General features: G+C 37.4%; 1 protein-coding gene across 1 annotated transcript; it reads right to left on the reverse strand.

The window, feature by feature from the left end:
• Positions 1-541: 541 nt before the first annotated feature.
• Positions 542-16,411, reverse strand: ufm1 (ubiquitin-fold modifier 1). Its single transcript, XM_086308864.1, has 6 exons — positions 16,273-16,411; positions 16,116-16,172; positions 10,299-10,356; positions 8,606-8,645; positions 3,844-3,876; positions 542-941 (listed from the first exon to the last, which is right to left on the reverse strand). Coding segments are annotated over exons 1-6 (264 nt in total). The 5' UTR covers positions 16,275-16,411; the 3' UTR covers positions 542-867.
• Positions 16,412-17,874: the final 1,463 nt, after the last annotated feature.

Below are 17,874 nucleotides of genomic sequence, written 5' to 3' on the forward strand. Positions count from 1 at the left end.
CATGACAAACGACTGCAAACACGTGACATTTATTTCCAAGATGAAAATCCGTGTTACCAGTGGCTGATGAATCTTATTGATAGCTACTCAGACACATCTCGATGCCAATTTTAATCTAAGCTCTTTGGACGCTTGGCTTGTTTTATCAACACCTGCTTTATCAGTTCATAATCAGGCAGCATTATTCAGTGGAGATTTTCTATATTTATTGTGTGTAGGTGCGCAGTGTGTGATTTCAAGTGGGGGGATGAGTGCATTTGATGCTCGAATGTAACCTGAGAGAGGGCCGCAAAGAGCCATATGTTTGAACAGATTGATTTAACAGTTTCATGCTTTAATCAGAAGCTGTGTTGGATCGACTCAAAGACAAATCTGGTCCCCAGGACAACTGCAGCATCTGTTTGAAGAACACTGCTCTGACACAAGGTGCCTGATTAGCACAGATAAAGTCACCAGTCGCTTAATGAAGCACTTAACAGCATCCTTTGTAGATATTATTACCAATTCCAGTACGAACAAAAGTAACGCTGCACTGAGCATGTGCTGTTGGTCATATGGATTCTTTATTGTCATTTACAAAGATACAAAAGTCAGCTGACTCAGTTGTTTGCTGATCTTTCCTGGGATGTAGATGCTGTGTTGTGTGAATTCATTACTCTCTTACTCTCTCCTGATGTTACTCCAAACTTTTGAACACAGGGAACATGCGCACGTCATCAATGTGTTTAAATATACTCTCATGTGAGTCACTGTCAGTGGTGGGCCAGAAAATAAAAATGACACACGCTGAGGTGTTTCCTGGGTCTCGAGCGTTACATGAATGTGCCGCGTGAGTCATTATGCCGATGTCGACGAGGAAAAGCAGCATCAGTCTCCTTGTCCTCCCACTCTGTCTCTTGGAATGAGGCGAAGCTCTGAGCCGTGCTTCAGAAACACATTCCCTGCAACACAAGGCAGAGCACTATATAAAGATCATGGTTCATAATCAGTGTGCTTTAATAAGGGGTTTTATTGTCACCAAAGCTGCCAACAACATGTCAACTCACCAGCTGGGAGAGAAACTTGACAAAAAAGCATGCAATCTCTGACTCAAAGTCTTGGATTCGATTACAACTTGCACACAGATTCAGTCTTCACACAGACGCTTCGAGCTGGAACGATCACTAAACTGACAGATGAAAAAAATCCTAGTGCCTAATTTTCAGCTCTTCAGTCAGCCTACATAAACCAATTATTAAAAAAAGAAAGAAATGGATGTTAACAAGAGCATGCATTTTAAGCAGTTCTTATTGGCATATGTGCACCTTTGCCATTTTCCAAAAGAAGTGTGATTTTAACCTTAGAAAGCATGTCGGGAAAAAAAAGAACTTGACAGATTGATTTCCACCATCTCAGTCCTGTAAACAGGAGGTGGAGTGGCTGCAGTGGGTGAAAAAAAGCCAATCGGACAGAGGTTTCTGAACTGCTGCTATTCTTGGCAGCACAGCGCATGAGTGTAATTCAGATAAAAAGCTGAATGCCCACCAATGTCCTTCCTCAGCAGAAGAGACCCAATGCATAAGGAGAAGTAGGCCAAACTTCTACAGTTCTGATCACATTCAACATATAATATAAATGTGACAAGATCTCCGAGTATGACCAGTGGTGATGAAGTCCTGCAATTCTTTGTAAAGAGACTGGCTGAATGATTAGTAAGATTTTCAATACTTGCTTATCAAGGTAGCACTGTGACATCTCTGCCCTCCCAAATTCACATCTAACTTGCAAGAGCCAAAACCAATCAACACTATTTTTTTTTTAAGTAAATCAAAGACAACCTCATTAAAAACAAATTTCAGCTACCAAACAAATGGAAGATTGTTCAGGTGGCTGCAGTAGACTCAGATCAGTTAGACAGAGAACATTAATATCAGGCTGCACTCTCTTTTGCCTGCAGAGCTGTCTTAATTCTTCCAAGTCATAGATTTAACAAGGTGCAAAAAACATTCCCTAGAAAATTTTGGTCCACCTTGACATGATGCTATCAGACAATTGTTGCAGATTGGTTGGTTCATAACTCTCCCATTCCATCACATCCCAAATATACTCTATTGGATTTAGATTTGGTGACTGATGAGGCCATTTAAGAACAGTCTACTCATTCGAATGTTCAAGAAACCAGCTGAGAGGATTGGAGCTTTGACATGACGTGTTATCCTGTAAAGTGTGCATGTTAGTCCCCATAGGGAAATAGTTCCTCTGCATTTAACCCATTCACCCAGTGAAGCAGTGGGCAGCCACCAGTGCAGCGCCCGGAGAGCAGTGTGTAGGGATGGTACCTTGGTCAGGGGTACCTCAGGGTAGCCGTTCAGTGGAGTTGAACCCCCGACCTTCCGATCATGGGGCCACCACTCTACCTACTGAGCTATCCCTGCCCCCTTCCTGCTGGAAGCAGCCATCAGAAGAACAATACACTGTGCTCATAAAGAGATCAGCAATGCTCAATAAGCAATGCTCAGTTGATACTAACAGCTCCAAAGTGTCCCAGGAAAATATCTCCCCACCAACACCAGCTTGAACCACTGAAAATATGCAGTGTGGATCCATACTTTCATATTTATGATACATTCTTACCCGGCCATCCGAATACTGCAGCAGAAATCAAGACTCACACCAGGCAATGCTTTTCTACATACCTTGGTTGTAACAAACCTTTACTTGAGATACTGTCGACTTCTTATCTGCTCAAAGCAGTCTGGCCATTCTCCTCTGACCTCCGGCATCAACAAAGCATTTTCACCCACACGTGAAATATCAAGTGATACTCAAAGCATTTCTTCTCCCTTTCAGACCAGTCTCAGTAATCCCTAGGCTGTGTAGGAAAATCTCAGTAATCAGCAGTTACTGAAATACTCAGATCAGCCCCTTCTGGGACCAACAACCATGCCCCAAAGTCACCTAAATCACTTTTCTTTTCCTGTTCCTGATGTTTGCTCAGCAGTTTGTCTTGATCATGTCTACATCCCTATAAGCACTGAGCTGCTGCCATGTAATTGGTTGATCAGAGATTTGCATTATTGGACAGATAAACAGTTAAACCTAACAAAGTGTCTGTTGGATGTATATTTGATGATGCTGTAGCTAATAAAGTTAAACACTTAATGTGCTCTATATGCAACTATTGTACTCATATTCTAAGGTAGCGCAGATTTGTGATGGGACTCTCATTGTCATGTTAGATTCAGGTGCATAATAGTTTGCAATAACTTGAGAACAAGGCAAGAAAACAGTTAATTTTATTTATTAATATGTAAAAACAGACTTAAATGACCCAAATTTAATTAGAAATGACTGATCACAAAGTGAGCAAGAAAATACAAGGTAATTCTTACTGTATATTCTTGCTCTCTTTCTGGAACCATGCACAGTTACATCCCATTGAGTATTAGCAGAAATACTGGTGGTGACCAGTGGTAGCCCCCAGGCTCCCAGTAGATGCACCTATGGTTTCAATTTCAAAATCCTATCTTGCCTTGTTCTCAAGTTATTGCATTTGCAAGGTTTTCAGAAAACGACCGCTGACCTTCAGGCCAATGTCACTGAGATTTGAACACGTCCGAGATATAAAGCATAATGATTCATACTTTGTTCAAGAACTGTATTAATTGCTTAGGCTATTTATGATTTGACAAAAGCAGTCTGACAAGTGTCAACAAGCTTAAAAGAAAGCCCAGAGGTCATTTGCATATTAATACAACAGATGGAGAACATGTGACCTTAAATCACCTTGAGGATCAAAGTATTTCTAATACTTAAAAAAAGAAAAGAAAAAAGAAAAACATACATAAGAACACAAGAACTCACCTGCAGTCTGAGCCGGGTTGATTCCTATTCCATCTGCAAAGCAAACATTAAAATGAGAATGTAAACACAAAATGCAGAAAATACAAGAAAAAAACTGTTATCCAAAAGACAAGCAAAGAAATAAGAAATAAAATGTATTCAATAACTGCTTCATTTGTAATAACAGTTCACTCAGCAGCACAACTGATAGCAAAGAGATCTATCTGGAACAATGACAGACGAGCCATTTTTCTTTTGATAAATTTAAAACTTATCTTTGAACGTATCATCACTTCAGTCATTTTAACACAAACCTTATCTTTATGTTATCTGTCAACACAATATGTCCCCAAGAAAGTAATCTTCCTGTGATTTAAAATACAATTAAGTTCACTAGTCTAACCCTGTCAGAACAGAGCAGAAGAAAACGACGTTGCCAGCAATCTGCTCTTCGATTGCTGGAGTACAATGAAAAAGCCAACAATTTTTCTCCTAACACCCATCAAGGCAATTTAGTGTCATTTGCTCTGGTAATTTCTAAGAGTGTGGCTATAAGGGGCGATCGTGGCTCAAGAGTTGGGAGTTTGCCTTGTAATCGGAAGGTTGCCGGTTCGAGCCCCGGCTTGGACAGTCTCGGTCGTTGTGTCCTTGGGCAAGACACTTCACCCGTTGCCTACTGGTGGTGGTCAGAGGGCCCGGTGGCGCCAGTGTCCGGCAGCCTCGCCTCTGTCAGTGCGCCCCAGGGTGGCTGTGGCTACAATGTAGCTTGCCATCACCAGTGTGTGAATGTGTGCGTGAATGGGTGGATGACTGGATATGTAAAGCGCTTTGGGGTCCTTAGGGACTAGTAAAGCGCTATATAAATACAGGCCATTTACCATTTACCATAAGATCAATAACGTGTTGTGTAACTGGAGGAATCCAGCTGAAAATTTAGGCTCAGATTATTTCAGACATCCATCTGTTCGGTATGTGTTCTGCCTTTTAGAAAAGAATCTGTTGACCTAACAACTTATTGCATGCCCGAGAAAGTACTTGCAGAGGTTCAATATTTTACCAGAAAATGTATTTTATTGATACTTTTCATATCTTTTCTTGTCTTTGAGAGTTGGCTGAACTGACAGCAGCACAAACATTTATCCAAGCATGCATTTTACTTGTCCTACTCACACTCTGTGGACAAACTGCTCACTGTCAAAATAAATACAAAGGTAAGTGGCACAGAAACTTGTGCAACTGGTTTGTCATGAATACTTGAACATGAAAAGACATTAAAAATAGCTTAGTGTTGTACTTTTCTCGTTCATCCAGCAAATCTGTTTTCCGGAGTCAGGCTAATGGTTCTGAATTTGAAATCATACTTGTATGTAATTTTAAACTTTTTTCCTGTAGTTATAGAACCATGTTTGTAGCATGACTTCACTGAATTCGAGGAACTGATGTTGGATTTTAATGTGACCTAGTTTTCAAAAAAAAAAAGTTGAACGTTTTCTTTTCTTTCGTATTCTTCACACGTGGTTGCAGTGCTTTACTGACAGAAAGTGTAGTTGGTTTGTTTGAAAGAACTAACTGTGGAAACTGTTGACAAAGTGTGAAATAAATAAATAAATGAAATAAATGAAATGAAACGTTGTTTCTTAAGGTTGAAACAAGTTTAAACGTTCAAAAAAGATCTAAGAATAAATTAAGAAATAGTTTTCAGTAATCACTACTTGAATTACTAGTATGTTAATATTCAAATAAAATAAAAATGCGGGTGTTTTCTCTATTGGTGCAGGGGTTTATTTGATTGAACAGTTTCTTCTCTGTGTATAATTGTGCAAAAAATAAAATCATTGTTTAAATAAAAAAGGCTGATTTTCATTTCACTTCTAATGACTTCTTGTTTTAATATAATTTATATATTTACTTACCTACTGAATGCTTGCCTATTTTGGTAAACTGAAGTGCTAAAAAAAATAATCACGTTTCACCTAAATATGGAAGTAAAAATAAAAATTTTTAATTGCACTAATTTACAACTTTGAACTCTATTTCTGTTTTATACACACACTAATTAGATGAATCCCCTCTAAGGTGAAGCTTTAGACTGATTTACTTTATACAGATCACACAAAGGGTCTTAACACAAACTGGGAGAAGCTATGCAAAACTTCTGCTAGTGGAGGATGCAGGATTCAGTGTTACTGAGTCCTGATGGCCTAAAACTGATATGCTTTAAAAGTACCAAGTAAAACGAAGATTAATTTAGCAATGAAAACCTCAGAAAGTGGACTTAAATTCAACCTTTTTTATAAGGTGCTCGTGAAATTACAGACACCTCCCATTTACTGTCATAAGAAATACAGTCGGTGAAAAACTATTACAACAATGCAAAGTTTAGGAAATATTTTATACGGATCTGTCTTGGCTTAAAAATAGTCAAAATACTGACAGAACATTGTTTTTATTTATTGAATATATCTCAAATTATTTTTACTTAAACACTCAGCTACTTTATTAGTTACTCCTTACTGGTACCAGGTTGACGTTCAGTTTTATTTGCTGTGTTCTCCTGTTTTAAGCAAGAAGATTTATACACTGCTGTCACAAAAGGGAGGGTGTGATCAGCAACAATTACTCTGGTAAGCTGTGGCATTTAAACAATTTAAAGGGCCCAAAGCGTGCCAAGAAATTATGCCTCACACCATCACCACCACTAGCCTGAACCTTTGATATGAGGCAGGAAGCTTCAGTAATGTTTATACCAACTGCTGACTGCATCAATTTAACATTGCAGCAGAAATCCAAAATTGGAAGATCAGGTGTCATTCGTCCGTACAATTTTGTTGAGCTTGTGTGAACTGCTCAGCTTTTTTTTTCCACAGCTGGTAGGAGTAACACCCAGTGTTGTCTTCTGCTCCTCTTAAGGATCAACTTGTCACACTTTCAGAGATGCTCTTCTGCACATCTTGGTTCTTACTAGAGATGGACCGATCCGATATTACGTATCGGTCCGATACTGACCTAAATTACTGGATCGGATATCGGAGAAAAATAAAAAAATGTAATCCGATCCATTAAATATCACGAAAGCACCTCACAAAACTTGCAACACGCCGCAACTCACCTCAGAACGTTAGCACGTCGGAGCAGTATGCATCACGTGATAGAGCGGCTGTGGCATGCGGGACCTGTCGGTGGTCTGGATAGCATTTGGAGCTTCGCTAGCAACCCGGCATTTCATCTCCGACAAAGTTATCCCGAGAGAAGTAAAGCAAGTGTGTAAGTCCATCTCTGAATGTTTGTAAAGCATTCCTGCGTTAAGCTTAACAAGCGACTGCCTCTCCTGCTGCTACTTCAATCATGAAACTGCTTAACGATCAGCTGATCAGCTTTTCTGTCGTGAGTCCATGTCTCTAGTTTGCTTTTGGCCCACTTTGCACCAGAAAGAGGAAACCAGCGGCTGAACAACAGAAGCACGTTTAAGCTTGATCAGCTGTTGTTAGAATGTATTTAATATTACTTTCTACTCGAGGATCTTTTTCTACGTAGCTGACGGCTGGTAACTGTGCAGGGGCGGATCTAGCAAAGTTTAGCCAGGGGGGCCGATAGGGCATTAACAGGGAAAAGGGGGCACAAAGACATACTTTTCTTTCTTATTCTCATTTAAAATGTCTAGCTTTTAATAAATAATTATCTGACACCCAAAGTTTTAATTTGATGTAAAATGAATAGAAGTCAATTACTGTATATAGTGACTATTAAGTCTAATATATATACCCTAGTAAGCTATAGTACTTTTTCCTTTGGGAAGGTACCATCTGTGCAGTCTGCAATTTTGTTGAAGAAAGATGTTGAATCTATTTAATATTTCTTGAAAAATAATTGATTTCTGTGCATTTTTTTTCACACTGCATCAAATTAAGGTTGATTACGTCGATTAAGCATCATGAGGTAGAGCGTGAGGGGTGGTTCCCTATTTTTTATTTATTTATTTTTGTTGTTGCTGGGAGTTGGAACCCTATTAGTTAGGTTGCTTAATATTTATGCTAAGTACTCTTTAAAATACCAGAATAGGGAGGATGGTGTAGGTTTAAGTTTATTAGATTGATCAGTATTGCTGAACTATGAAATATTTTTTTTTTGCATACAGGTATAACAAAATAGCTTTAGTGTAGTTGTTGTTTTAAACTTGAGCATGAACTTATACAAAATGCAGCAAGATATTTAAAAAACAGTTTTGTTGATTAAAAAACACTATATCGGATTCATATCGGTATCGGCAGATATCCAAATTTATGATATCGGTATCGGTATCGGACATAAAAAAGTGGTATCGTGCCATCTCTAGTTCTAACAAGAGATTATTTGAGTTACTTTTGGAAATCTTTTTCACCCAGAGACACCCCGCACCCAAATTCTGATCCTTATTTTGAACTTCAGCAGGTCCAGTCTTGACCATGACCACATGTCTAAATGTATGTTTGATGAGATATTCCCATTACATTATGTTTGCTTGCTTTTGGTGATCAATATATCATTATATGTGACTTGACAGTACTTCAAGCATCAGCTTATTTCCAGACCCGCTGTGTAGTTCAAAGACCACAGCAAGCACGCCTTCACTTGGATGCATCTTCCACACATCCTTCCAGCTTTTTGTTGACTTCAAACCTGCCTGTCAAAACACTTGGCTTGTAAAAGCACGAGACTCTCTGTAACCATAAAATGGTTCCTAATAACTCGAGTTCACTTGGAACATCAAATAAATAAATAAATAAATAAAATTCTGTGTACTCACCATTTGTTATTATTGCACTGGTTGCTGACGGCACTTTAAACTGGAAGAGAAATTGAAGCAGATACCAATGTTAACATTAAAAGTGAATTTCTCAACAGAAGTTAGCATTTGACATTTCAGCAGCACTAATCCATTCTAGTTAAATAATCAGGGACATGTTGCTCCCATATTTCACTTGGCCTGAAGACAAAGTGTGAAACTAAAACTACCATGAAAGACAGCTTCATCTACTGAGTCAGCGTGCTGCCGTTCTCTGACTTTATTGGGTAACAATTTCAAAATAGAAGCGAGAGCTACTACACGATGTCTTCACTACCATAGTGAGTAAAACAAGCAAAAATGAAAAACTCTTTTGTTTTTGTCCTTTGTCTCCCAACTTTCACGCTTGTCAGACACACAAGTGTTTTGCGGTTTCACACAAAAATGCACCTGAGCACACGCACACATTCAAATAAACACTTTAGAGAGGGCCTGTGGGAAAGATAGCCACGCTTGAATTTCTGGATGAAAATCACTCAGCACGGTTACAATACATATCCTACTTCAGTGTTCGGCAGAAGAGGATGTGGGCTGGTGGGGATTTGCTGCAAACGGGTGGAGGAAGCAGTCTGTCTCCAGGGAGATAAGGTTAGCAAAGTGCTGCTCACCAAACTACTGGCTTGTGTAGCACAAGCAGCACACATGAAACAGTTTGATCAGAGACAAATGGGAGGTGATGAGCTTTGTTTTTGTGGCAGAAAGAAAAAAAACAAACTCCTAAAGGATTAAATATAGCATATAAATGAGTTTGAACCACCCGCCTGGTTGGTTGGTTTATGATAAAATATTTAACATTATATCTGAAAGAAAATAAAATCATTTTATTCTGCCAGTTGAACCATAATAAAGAAAATGTAAAATATAAAGCTACTAACACAAAAGCAAAATCTGTGTTGATGAATAAATAAATGTAAGTGAACAAGGCAGCAATATGAAGCCACTCCAGGAAACTACTCCCATGGCTAAGTAATTCAAAGGCTAACTTTTGTGGGAAATCAATGGTGAAATCTTTGTCGTTCTACTTAACCATAACTGTATTCTCCTCACAGTCAATTAACTTCTAGCAGCACGTATGTTCATTGCATGCAAATTTGGGGATCACAATGTGAAAATTATGTTTCATTAGTTTCCTGGTTTGTAACAGAATAAGATTAATACCCTGTCAACACACTGAAAAGGAGCACATCTGCAGCCGCAGCTTTACTCATTCATTAGGATGATTTAAGCCGCAGTACTGCTGCGTGTTTATGCACAGAAAAGGGAAGAAAATACACTTCAAAGGCTAAAGAGAGGCTTTCGGTGACAGCAGACGGCTCTATTGATTAAAATATAAGTGAACCCGTTGTGTCAGACTGAAAAACGTGGCTGAAAAACACATCCAGTGCCTGAAACACTTACTGCAACAAGACTTCATTTTAGTCTATTAAAAGGTACAATTGTTTATACTAGAATTTTGTAACTATAAATAGATAAATGTTGAATAAATGTTGCAAGGGTATGTCACAGTCAAAACCATCAAATATAAAACTGTTTTTAAATTAGCTGACATATATTTTCACATGTACCATAGATCTGTATTAAGCTGAACAGCATTACTGCGCAATGCAATTATTCCACCGTAGTCTTGCACAAAGAACAAGGAGAAACAGCTTACCTCCTCAGCTGCAAACTTCAAAACCGCTGTGAATGGTGTGCTCTCTGGGACACTTAGTCTGCAACAGACATATTAAATGGGATTTTAAAAATGCTCTAAAATAACATTTTTATTTTATAAAATGCCTACTATTTTACAGTCTTGTGAAGAAGAAGGTTTACACAGATCTATTAGAGGTGGGAATCACCATACATCCCACGATACGATATTATCACAATACTTAACGCACGATACAATATTATTGCAATTTTTAAAAATATTTTGCGATATTCAGATTCTGTACATAAAGGTAAACTTTGATATTAGATAAAATGAATATTGATAAAGTCTCCCACTCAGTCTTTCTCTCATTTCAGTCAGTTATATTGGTGACAAACTGAACGGTTTGTATTACAGTCTAGTCCAACTTAACTGAATGCAACCATCTGGTACAACTATAGCTATTCTGAACTAAGCAATTTATGAAAACTATGCAGGCCCTTCAGCAACTGAAGAATTTGAAATTAAATTAAAACAAAATATAATTTTACATTAAATAAAAAAAGTTTTAAACTTAATTAAAATAAAACATGTCTTAAATTAAAATAAGTAAACTGTCATGTTTATTGCTGCCAAAAAAAAAGTTAAAACACATTTGGACAGTGAAGGAATGTCAGGATTCTTGCTCAGAAAAAGGATCAACATGCTCTGAAGTCAGAGCACAAAAACCTTTTTTGTAACAAAATATCGATTTCTGCTGTCCCTGTCCGGTTGTTCAGTCTGACGTCACTAGCCGTGTCTGGGTCTAAACTCCGCTGCAGGTCCATATATCAAATGATCACTATGGCATTACTGAGAGTTGAAAAACTGTCTAAAGTCTTTCATCTTTAATAAAATGATCAGCGTTCTGCTCTACCAGGTGTAACAATTGAGTTTAACACCCAGGCATCCATGAAAACGGAATTTATGACATTTAACGGAGTTAGAAGTTAGCAGGGAGTTAGCTCGCTAGCTTCTATCTAAATACAATATAGCATGTCCTGACTGCGGGGTTTTGGAAACAAATTAAAACGTACAGCTCTGTTATCACTTCCAGCATAAATGAAGACAGAAAACTAAACAGCAGTGACGTTTGTAGGGTTACTGAAGTTGGGCTAGCTGGTATATAATGATGTGCTACGTGACCGCTAGCGACACAGCTATGTTAGCATAATATAAACAAGCTAACTGTTTTTCCACTCGATAAAAGTTAGCGTGAGTGTTCTCGGTGGTCAGGAACAAATGTAATCGCATGGCAGGATGCTGTAAAAGGACCAAACTTCAGCCAGGAGAACAACTGAGATAATCCATCCACAATACGAGGTTAGTCATTCATATACTGCTGCATGGGCTGGGCTGTAGTTACATCCTAAGGTTTTAAAAACTGAGCTTAAATAAATGATTAGCGGTAATAAAAGCAGAGGGAGGTCAACAGTGATCACTGACTGTTTTAGGAGCTTTTTGAGATCAAATAGAAGAAAATACATAACATTAAACATGTTAACAACACAAAAGCCATATTAAACGCAGACTACTTTAGACCCGGAAGTAGGATTCGTCGCGTCATCACTGAACAACCGGGTATCGATACATTATTAGCAAACAAAATATCACGATACTACACAGTATCGATTTTTTCCCCCACCCCTAAGATCTATGTAGTCTTGTGAAGAACTAACTACATCCTTACTGCTAGCATAGGAATTAAGAGGGTAAAGAGCAACCAAGTGCTACAAATCAAAACTTATCAAATGTGAGCAGCTCTATAAAAGCACAAGGTGTGTGCTACCACAATCTTCCCAGGAGTGGACATCCCCACAAACTCAGACCATGCGAAGCTCAGAGAACTTGCCAAAAATATAAGAGCAACATCTAAGACTCTACAGGCCTAAACTAACATGTTAAATGTTAACATTCCTGACAATATGGTGGAAAAAATACAAAACGAGTACACAAAAAGTAACTGACTTGGGTTGCCAGGACAGAGGCTCTTCTCTCTAGAAAGAACATGGCAGCGAAGGTTTGCAAAGCGGTATCTGAACATACCACAAACCTTCTGGAACAATGTCCTTTAGTTAAGACCAAAGTGGAGATGTTGCCCATAATGCACAGCACCACGTTAGGCAAAAACCAAACACAGCATTTCAGCACAAACACCTCATACCAACTGAGTACAGAGGTGGTTTGCAGACACTGGACCTGGACACCTTGCAGTCATTGAACCAACCGTATTTTGTAAAACTAGTTTGTAAAAATATTCTAGACTCAATTGTGAGGCCAATTGTCTGACATCTAAAGCTCGGCTCAACTTGGGTCATGCATCAGGAGAATGATCCCAAGAACAGCAGCAAATCTACAACACAAAGGCTAAAAAGAAAAGAATACACGAGTTGCACTGGCCCAGTTAAAGTTCACACCTCAACATACTGGCCAGGGCTGGTCCTTAAGGGTGCATAAACAGTTACACATACAACACTGTCAGATGGATGCTTCTCAAATGAATTCTGCAGAGCAGTGCTCAGTGGGGACCAGAGATCTCCCAAGGGCAACCCAAAAACCACCAGACTCTTTAAACAGATGTGAGAGTTTTTTTTAAATAAATAAAAAATATTTTAAAAAAAAAATCAAGGCCAGAAATGCAATTGCCAAGTAAGGTGATGCAGTGGAGATGAGCTCTAGGAGGGTGAAAATCAATTGATGTACTCAGCACTGCAGTAAAAAGAGAAAGAAGCTAAGCTTAAGCTGAATCTTCAGCCTATTTGTGAGAGTGAAAACCTGGGAGATTATAAAGATGACCTTGTGTTAACTGAGAGCCAGTGGTAACCTTTTTTGAATGTCTGACAGGGCTAATGCGATACCTCATTATCATCACCATCCCTCTGCTCAAGCCATAACATTATTAGCTCCAGCAAGGTTTTCTCTGACCTCATTAAAGAAAAGACGCTCTGTCAACATGTTAAAGTAACAACAGTCTCCAGTATTTTACATCTAATTATTTGAACCTACTCATTTGAACCTTTGTTGGAAATTATGACCATGCATTATGTGACAAAAATACCATGAAAACAAAACACTCTGCAACTGCATCTTGTTTACACCTCAATTCTACAAAGGGCACATCTCTTGAAAACCTTGTGTGAAACCTTAAAATAAGACATTTGGGATTTTTTTTATTCTTAGCCTCACTATTTGTATATTTTTTCACTAGATTGACCATCAAAGAAAATTCAACTTATATATTAATCAACTTTTTGCAGCTTAATACTAGGGTTTAGCTGGGTTTCCAACCAGAAAGGACAATCTTTAATTGACATAAATTCTAATCTTGCTTTCAAACTTTGCTTTGTAATAATATAGTTAAAATATAGGGATGTCATTTGGTGCTGCTTAAAAAATGATTGTCATAGAACATGATTTTAAGATTTAAGATGTTTGGATTGTATATGTTTTTTAAGAAGTTAGCACACATTGTTTTGCTACTAACGTCAAATTAGTCCATAAAAGGTCAAAAGCTCAACAATTTAAGTGCTTTGAGACAATGTGATAGCAGGAATGTTACGCCCATACACACAAAACCAGATGACATAATCCAGTATGTAAAAAACAAAGCCATTATACTTTTTGTTAATCTAAAAGGGAGAAAACAGTGAGACATCATTTATGTAAGGTGGCACACACTGCTTAAATTAACTACATGTTGACCAATCATGGCTTACATTTTAGTTACTTTTAGTTTTAGTTAAATAAAGAAAATGTAAAATTTTTTATTCATGTAGAAAAAAATGGTTTTATTTAGGGGTTAAAGTGAGATTCGACAGGGGGAGTGCAGCATGGGGATAAGAATGACTTAGAATTAAGTCACATAATGATTTGTTTGTGAGCTCCAGTAGATTTTTCTTTGTGTATACACTTTGATCAAATGACCTGTGCTGCTACTCTATGTTCTGCTCTAGTTATATGGCTGATTGCTAACTCCTAGACACAAAGCTAATAGGTAATAGGTAAAATCCAGCAAGTGAATCCCCTTAAATATGAATTGATGTTTGCTACCCTTGATGTAACCTAGTAACAGTACTCAGGAAGCAACCAGCCCAACACATTGCATCATTCTAAATTCTATCTCAATATTGCACAATAATCAGTTTACCCTGCACTAAACTGCCTGGTATTTTATGCAACCTTTGAATAACATAAATTTAATACACTTTTTTAGTTTTGCAAGCTATTTCATGAAAGCATTGATTCAGAAAAACATTATTTATATCTTCAATATCTCATTTCAAAAATTATTAGAAATAAATTACATGTAAGATTTAAATTTCCAGTCTATAAAATTTCCCCTGTTAAGCGGTGCTTACCTTTAAAAATAAAATGTTCTAATTTAAAAATAATCTAATTACCGGTACTCATTAGATCAAGGTGCTACAAAGCTATTCAGCTCCACTTTATTCCCTTGTTTCATTCATGGGAATACATTCATAATAAGCTATTTAATAATCTATTTAAATAAGACCTGAACAAGATTTTTTCTGGTCTTTTAGTGTTCATTCTACCACTTTATATTGCACTAAAAAAAAAAACCCAAACAAACAAAGATGACACAAATCAGCTGCAGAAATGGCAAAAATGGATTCAACTATGATTTCTGCATAAAATCCATGAAGGATTTCAGGTAATTTGTCAGAAACCTGAAGTTCAAGCAGAAATGGAAATGGATCTGTTTAATATGCCAAAGTGTTGCTCAAACAGAAGAACCAGAGTATTAGAAAAAAATATTGAAAACCTAGATTTGAATACTTTGTTCAAGAATACCACTTAAAATGTTAAACTCTGTATCAAAAGCTATTGAATATTCAACAATATCATCAAATTATGAAACTTATACTAATAATACTATAAAAAAATAGATTCACTAAACTTACTTTTTCTAGATTAAAAAAAGACTTTCTCATACTCTGAATTAGCATTCTATTTTTTTTAAACATGCCTGTGCTTGACTATGACAAAGACTTGGATTATAAAAAGCACACTGTGCCTTTAAGCAATGCAAAGTCAAACACCACAGCCATAACAGTCTGTCTGAGGGCTTAATGTTAAAAGGTCTGCTTTACATTTACCCTTGGCTGCTATGATTCCTGTTTCTGCTCGTCCTGTCCATGTTCTGATGTCTTTTTATCCTGCATATAGCAGGGACATCAATGCCATTTTAAAATGTGGGGCCCCAAACAGCCAACTTTTATTCAGTCTTTATTCATTCAGTCTTTATTCATTCAGATCATTTTTAAAACTATAGACTCATTGTAAATACTGGAAAACCAGAAACCTTTCTGTCATTTAATCATTTATCTATTACTTTACTACTTTGATGTAGTACGAATGGCGGTCATTAATAGGAAACGCTGTAAAACTTATAGAAATACAGTTAAAAGTTTAAAATCAATTTAATAATATTTTTATGACTCTGGCTGTTTGTCAGGATTCACATATATTATACAAATTACTTTAATGAGTGCCATTTCCATTGATCACGACGTAAAGATGGTCAGGTTAATTCATAACAGACCTCATAAAATGCTGTGAAGCCACACTACAGAAAACGGAAGCCGACTGTGATTACAGTGTCAGCATCGGCACTAGCAGATGTTCACTCATTGCCCACGTGTTACGTTGCTTAATAAAAAACTACAAACACAAAATATCTGCAGTAGCCGTGAAATGTTAACTAAACGTTAAATAAAGTCGAAAATGTAGCTGGCTGACATATTAAAGCGGTGACTGCTGAGTTGTCAGTGTACTCACACTTTGTATGGTAGCCGGGGGTCCGACGTCAGGGTGATTTTAAACGTTACTTTAGACCTAATGAAGAACACACCATTACTGTTGTTAACAGACGGATACACGTGAATGCATGTGAAATATGTCCATGTCAAAATTTCACGAAAGTCCAAAAACTCACATCTTTATGGGCGAGGCGACTCCGCTTGATATCTGTTTATATAAACCCGGAAGTCAGAAGGACCCTCACGTACACGTCATCCATCTGGTGCCAAGTTTGAGAAGTAAATGTACCTATTTTAAAGTTTAATAGTTAGGTAAGTTTTTTTTCATAAATGACTAAATTTTTTCAGTTAAATTGCGTATTATTATTAAAACATAATCCATTTTATGTCCTATTAACGGACAGGCATTCATAGCAAATAGCTAACCTTTACCGTAAAGGCTGTAAACAAGACGCAGTTACTTCTGTGAGGCGCACTGACATCTTTCAGCACTGTTGTTCAACTCAATCCAGGTTCTTGACGTTAAACAAACATAACCCTCATTCAGATTGGAAATTTTCTACTTGACATGATGTTGTTGGGAAGAATTTAAGAATTAAAAAGAAAATTATTAAATCCAGATTTCCTTCACGTTTGTTTTAATGGCAGCCAGTAGAACCTACAGGTAGCTCAGTGTTCTGACTGATGCTGTGTATCTATATTGCAGTATGTTGTATATTTTCAGTCACTGTAAGACAGGATGATGAGACACCAGCCTAAGCCCAACCTGGACACAGATAAATCGACACCAACCACCAGGAACATGCCAGTGGTGCTTCTTTCTGTGAAAATAGATAGGGGGAGATATAGTAGATAGAGAGTTAATCAATAGACCTTTAATTTTAATTAGTTTGTTGCATGTATATAATTTAACATTTACAGATATCTGAGGTTTGTCATACTCTGTACACCTTCCCACTGTGCTTTGGGGATTTTCTCCCCCTAATTTTAACAATTTGATATATAGCTTTGGTGGATTAGAAAAAAGCTTTCCAAACTATGAACAGTCTGTACCAGTTAGAACGACCGTCTCCCACAGAAAACACTGTTGCTCAATTGTTTCATATGTAGTCCTGCCCTTTCTTCTGTTACTTATCTGCACCACTGTCATAATGCCCGCCTAGTGGTTGGTTTGGCAGAGCCTCAAACAAAGAAAACGGCTTCATGTCCCGATGCAGCCAGCTGCCAGAAAGCCAGAGCTGCTTTCACTAAATCTGTCTCTAAAGTGTAAAAGCTATGAGCAAAGCACAGGAACTGTTTGGCTGTAAGAGTGAATCTAAGAATCTTCATGCATTCCAGCAGAACCTCTGGATTGCTTTTATTTTTCATGAAAATGTCCCCACTACAATGGCAAAATCTCAACATATGTTTTGTGTTAGAACCACTAACACAATGTATGGTAAATGTGGCTTACACCTTATTTCCTACTTCTTTTTGTGACATTAAAATACAGCCCGATAATACTTTTGAATTTTATTCCCAATAATATAAGAGTTTCTATTGTCAAATAACATACAAATATAAAATAGTAGCACATAGCACTTTTGGACTAATGTAAACCAGCTTTCGTCTTAAGTCACTTTCCGACCTGTTGCTCTGAATTAGTAAAGTTCCTAATGAGTCTAACAAAATAAATCCACATTCAAAGACTACAATTACAGCTGATTTTACATGCAAAATATGCTAAAAGAAAGGTAGAAGTGACTTAACGTGTCTTCAGTGTGGTTAAAGCAAAAGGT

The sequence above is a fragment of the Aulonocara sp. 'chitande type north' Nkhata Bay genome, linkage group LG10 (assembly GCF_057382095.1).
Source record: "Aulonocara sp. 'chitande type north' Nkhata Bay isolate Kocher_YH1m ecotype deep benthic linkage group LG10, A_spYH_male_GT1.1, whole genome shotgun sequence".
Lineage (NCBI taxonomy): Eukaryota > Metazoa > Chordata > Actinopteri > Cichliformes > Cichlidae > Aulonocara > Aulonocara sp. 'chitande type north' Nkhata Bay.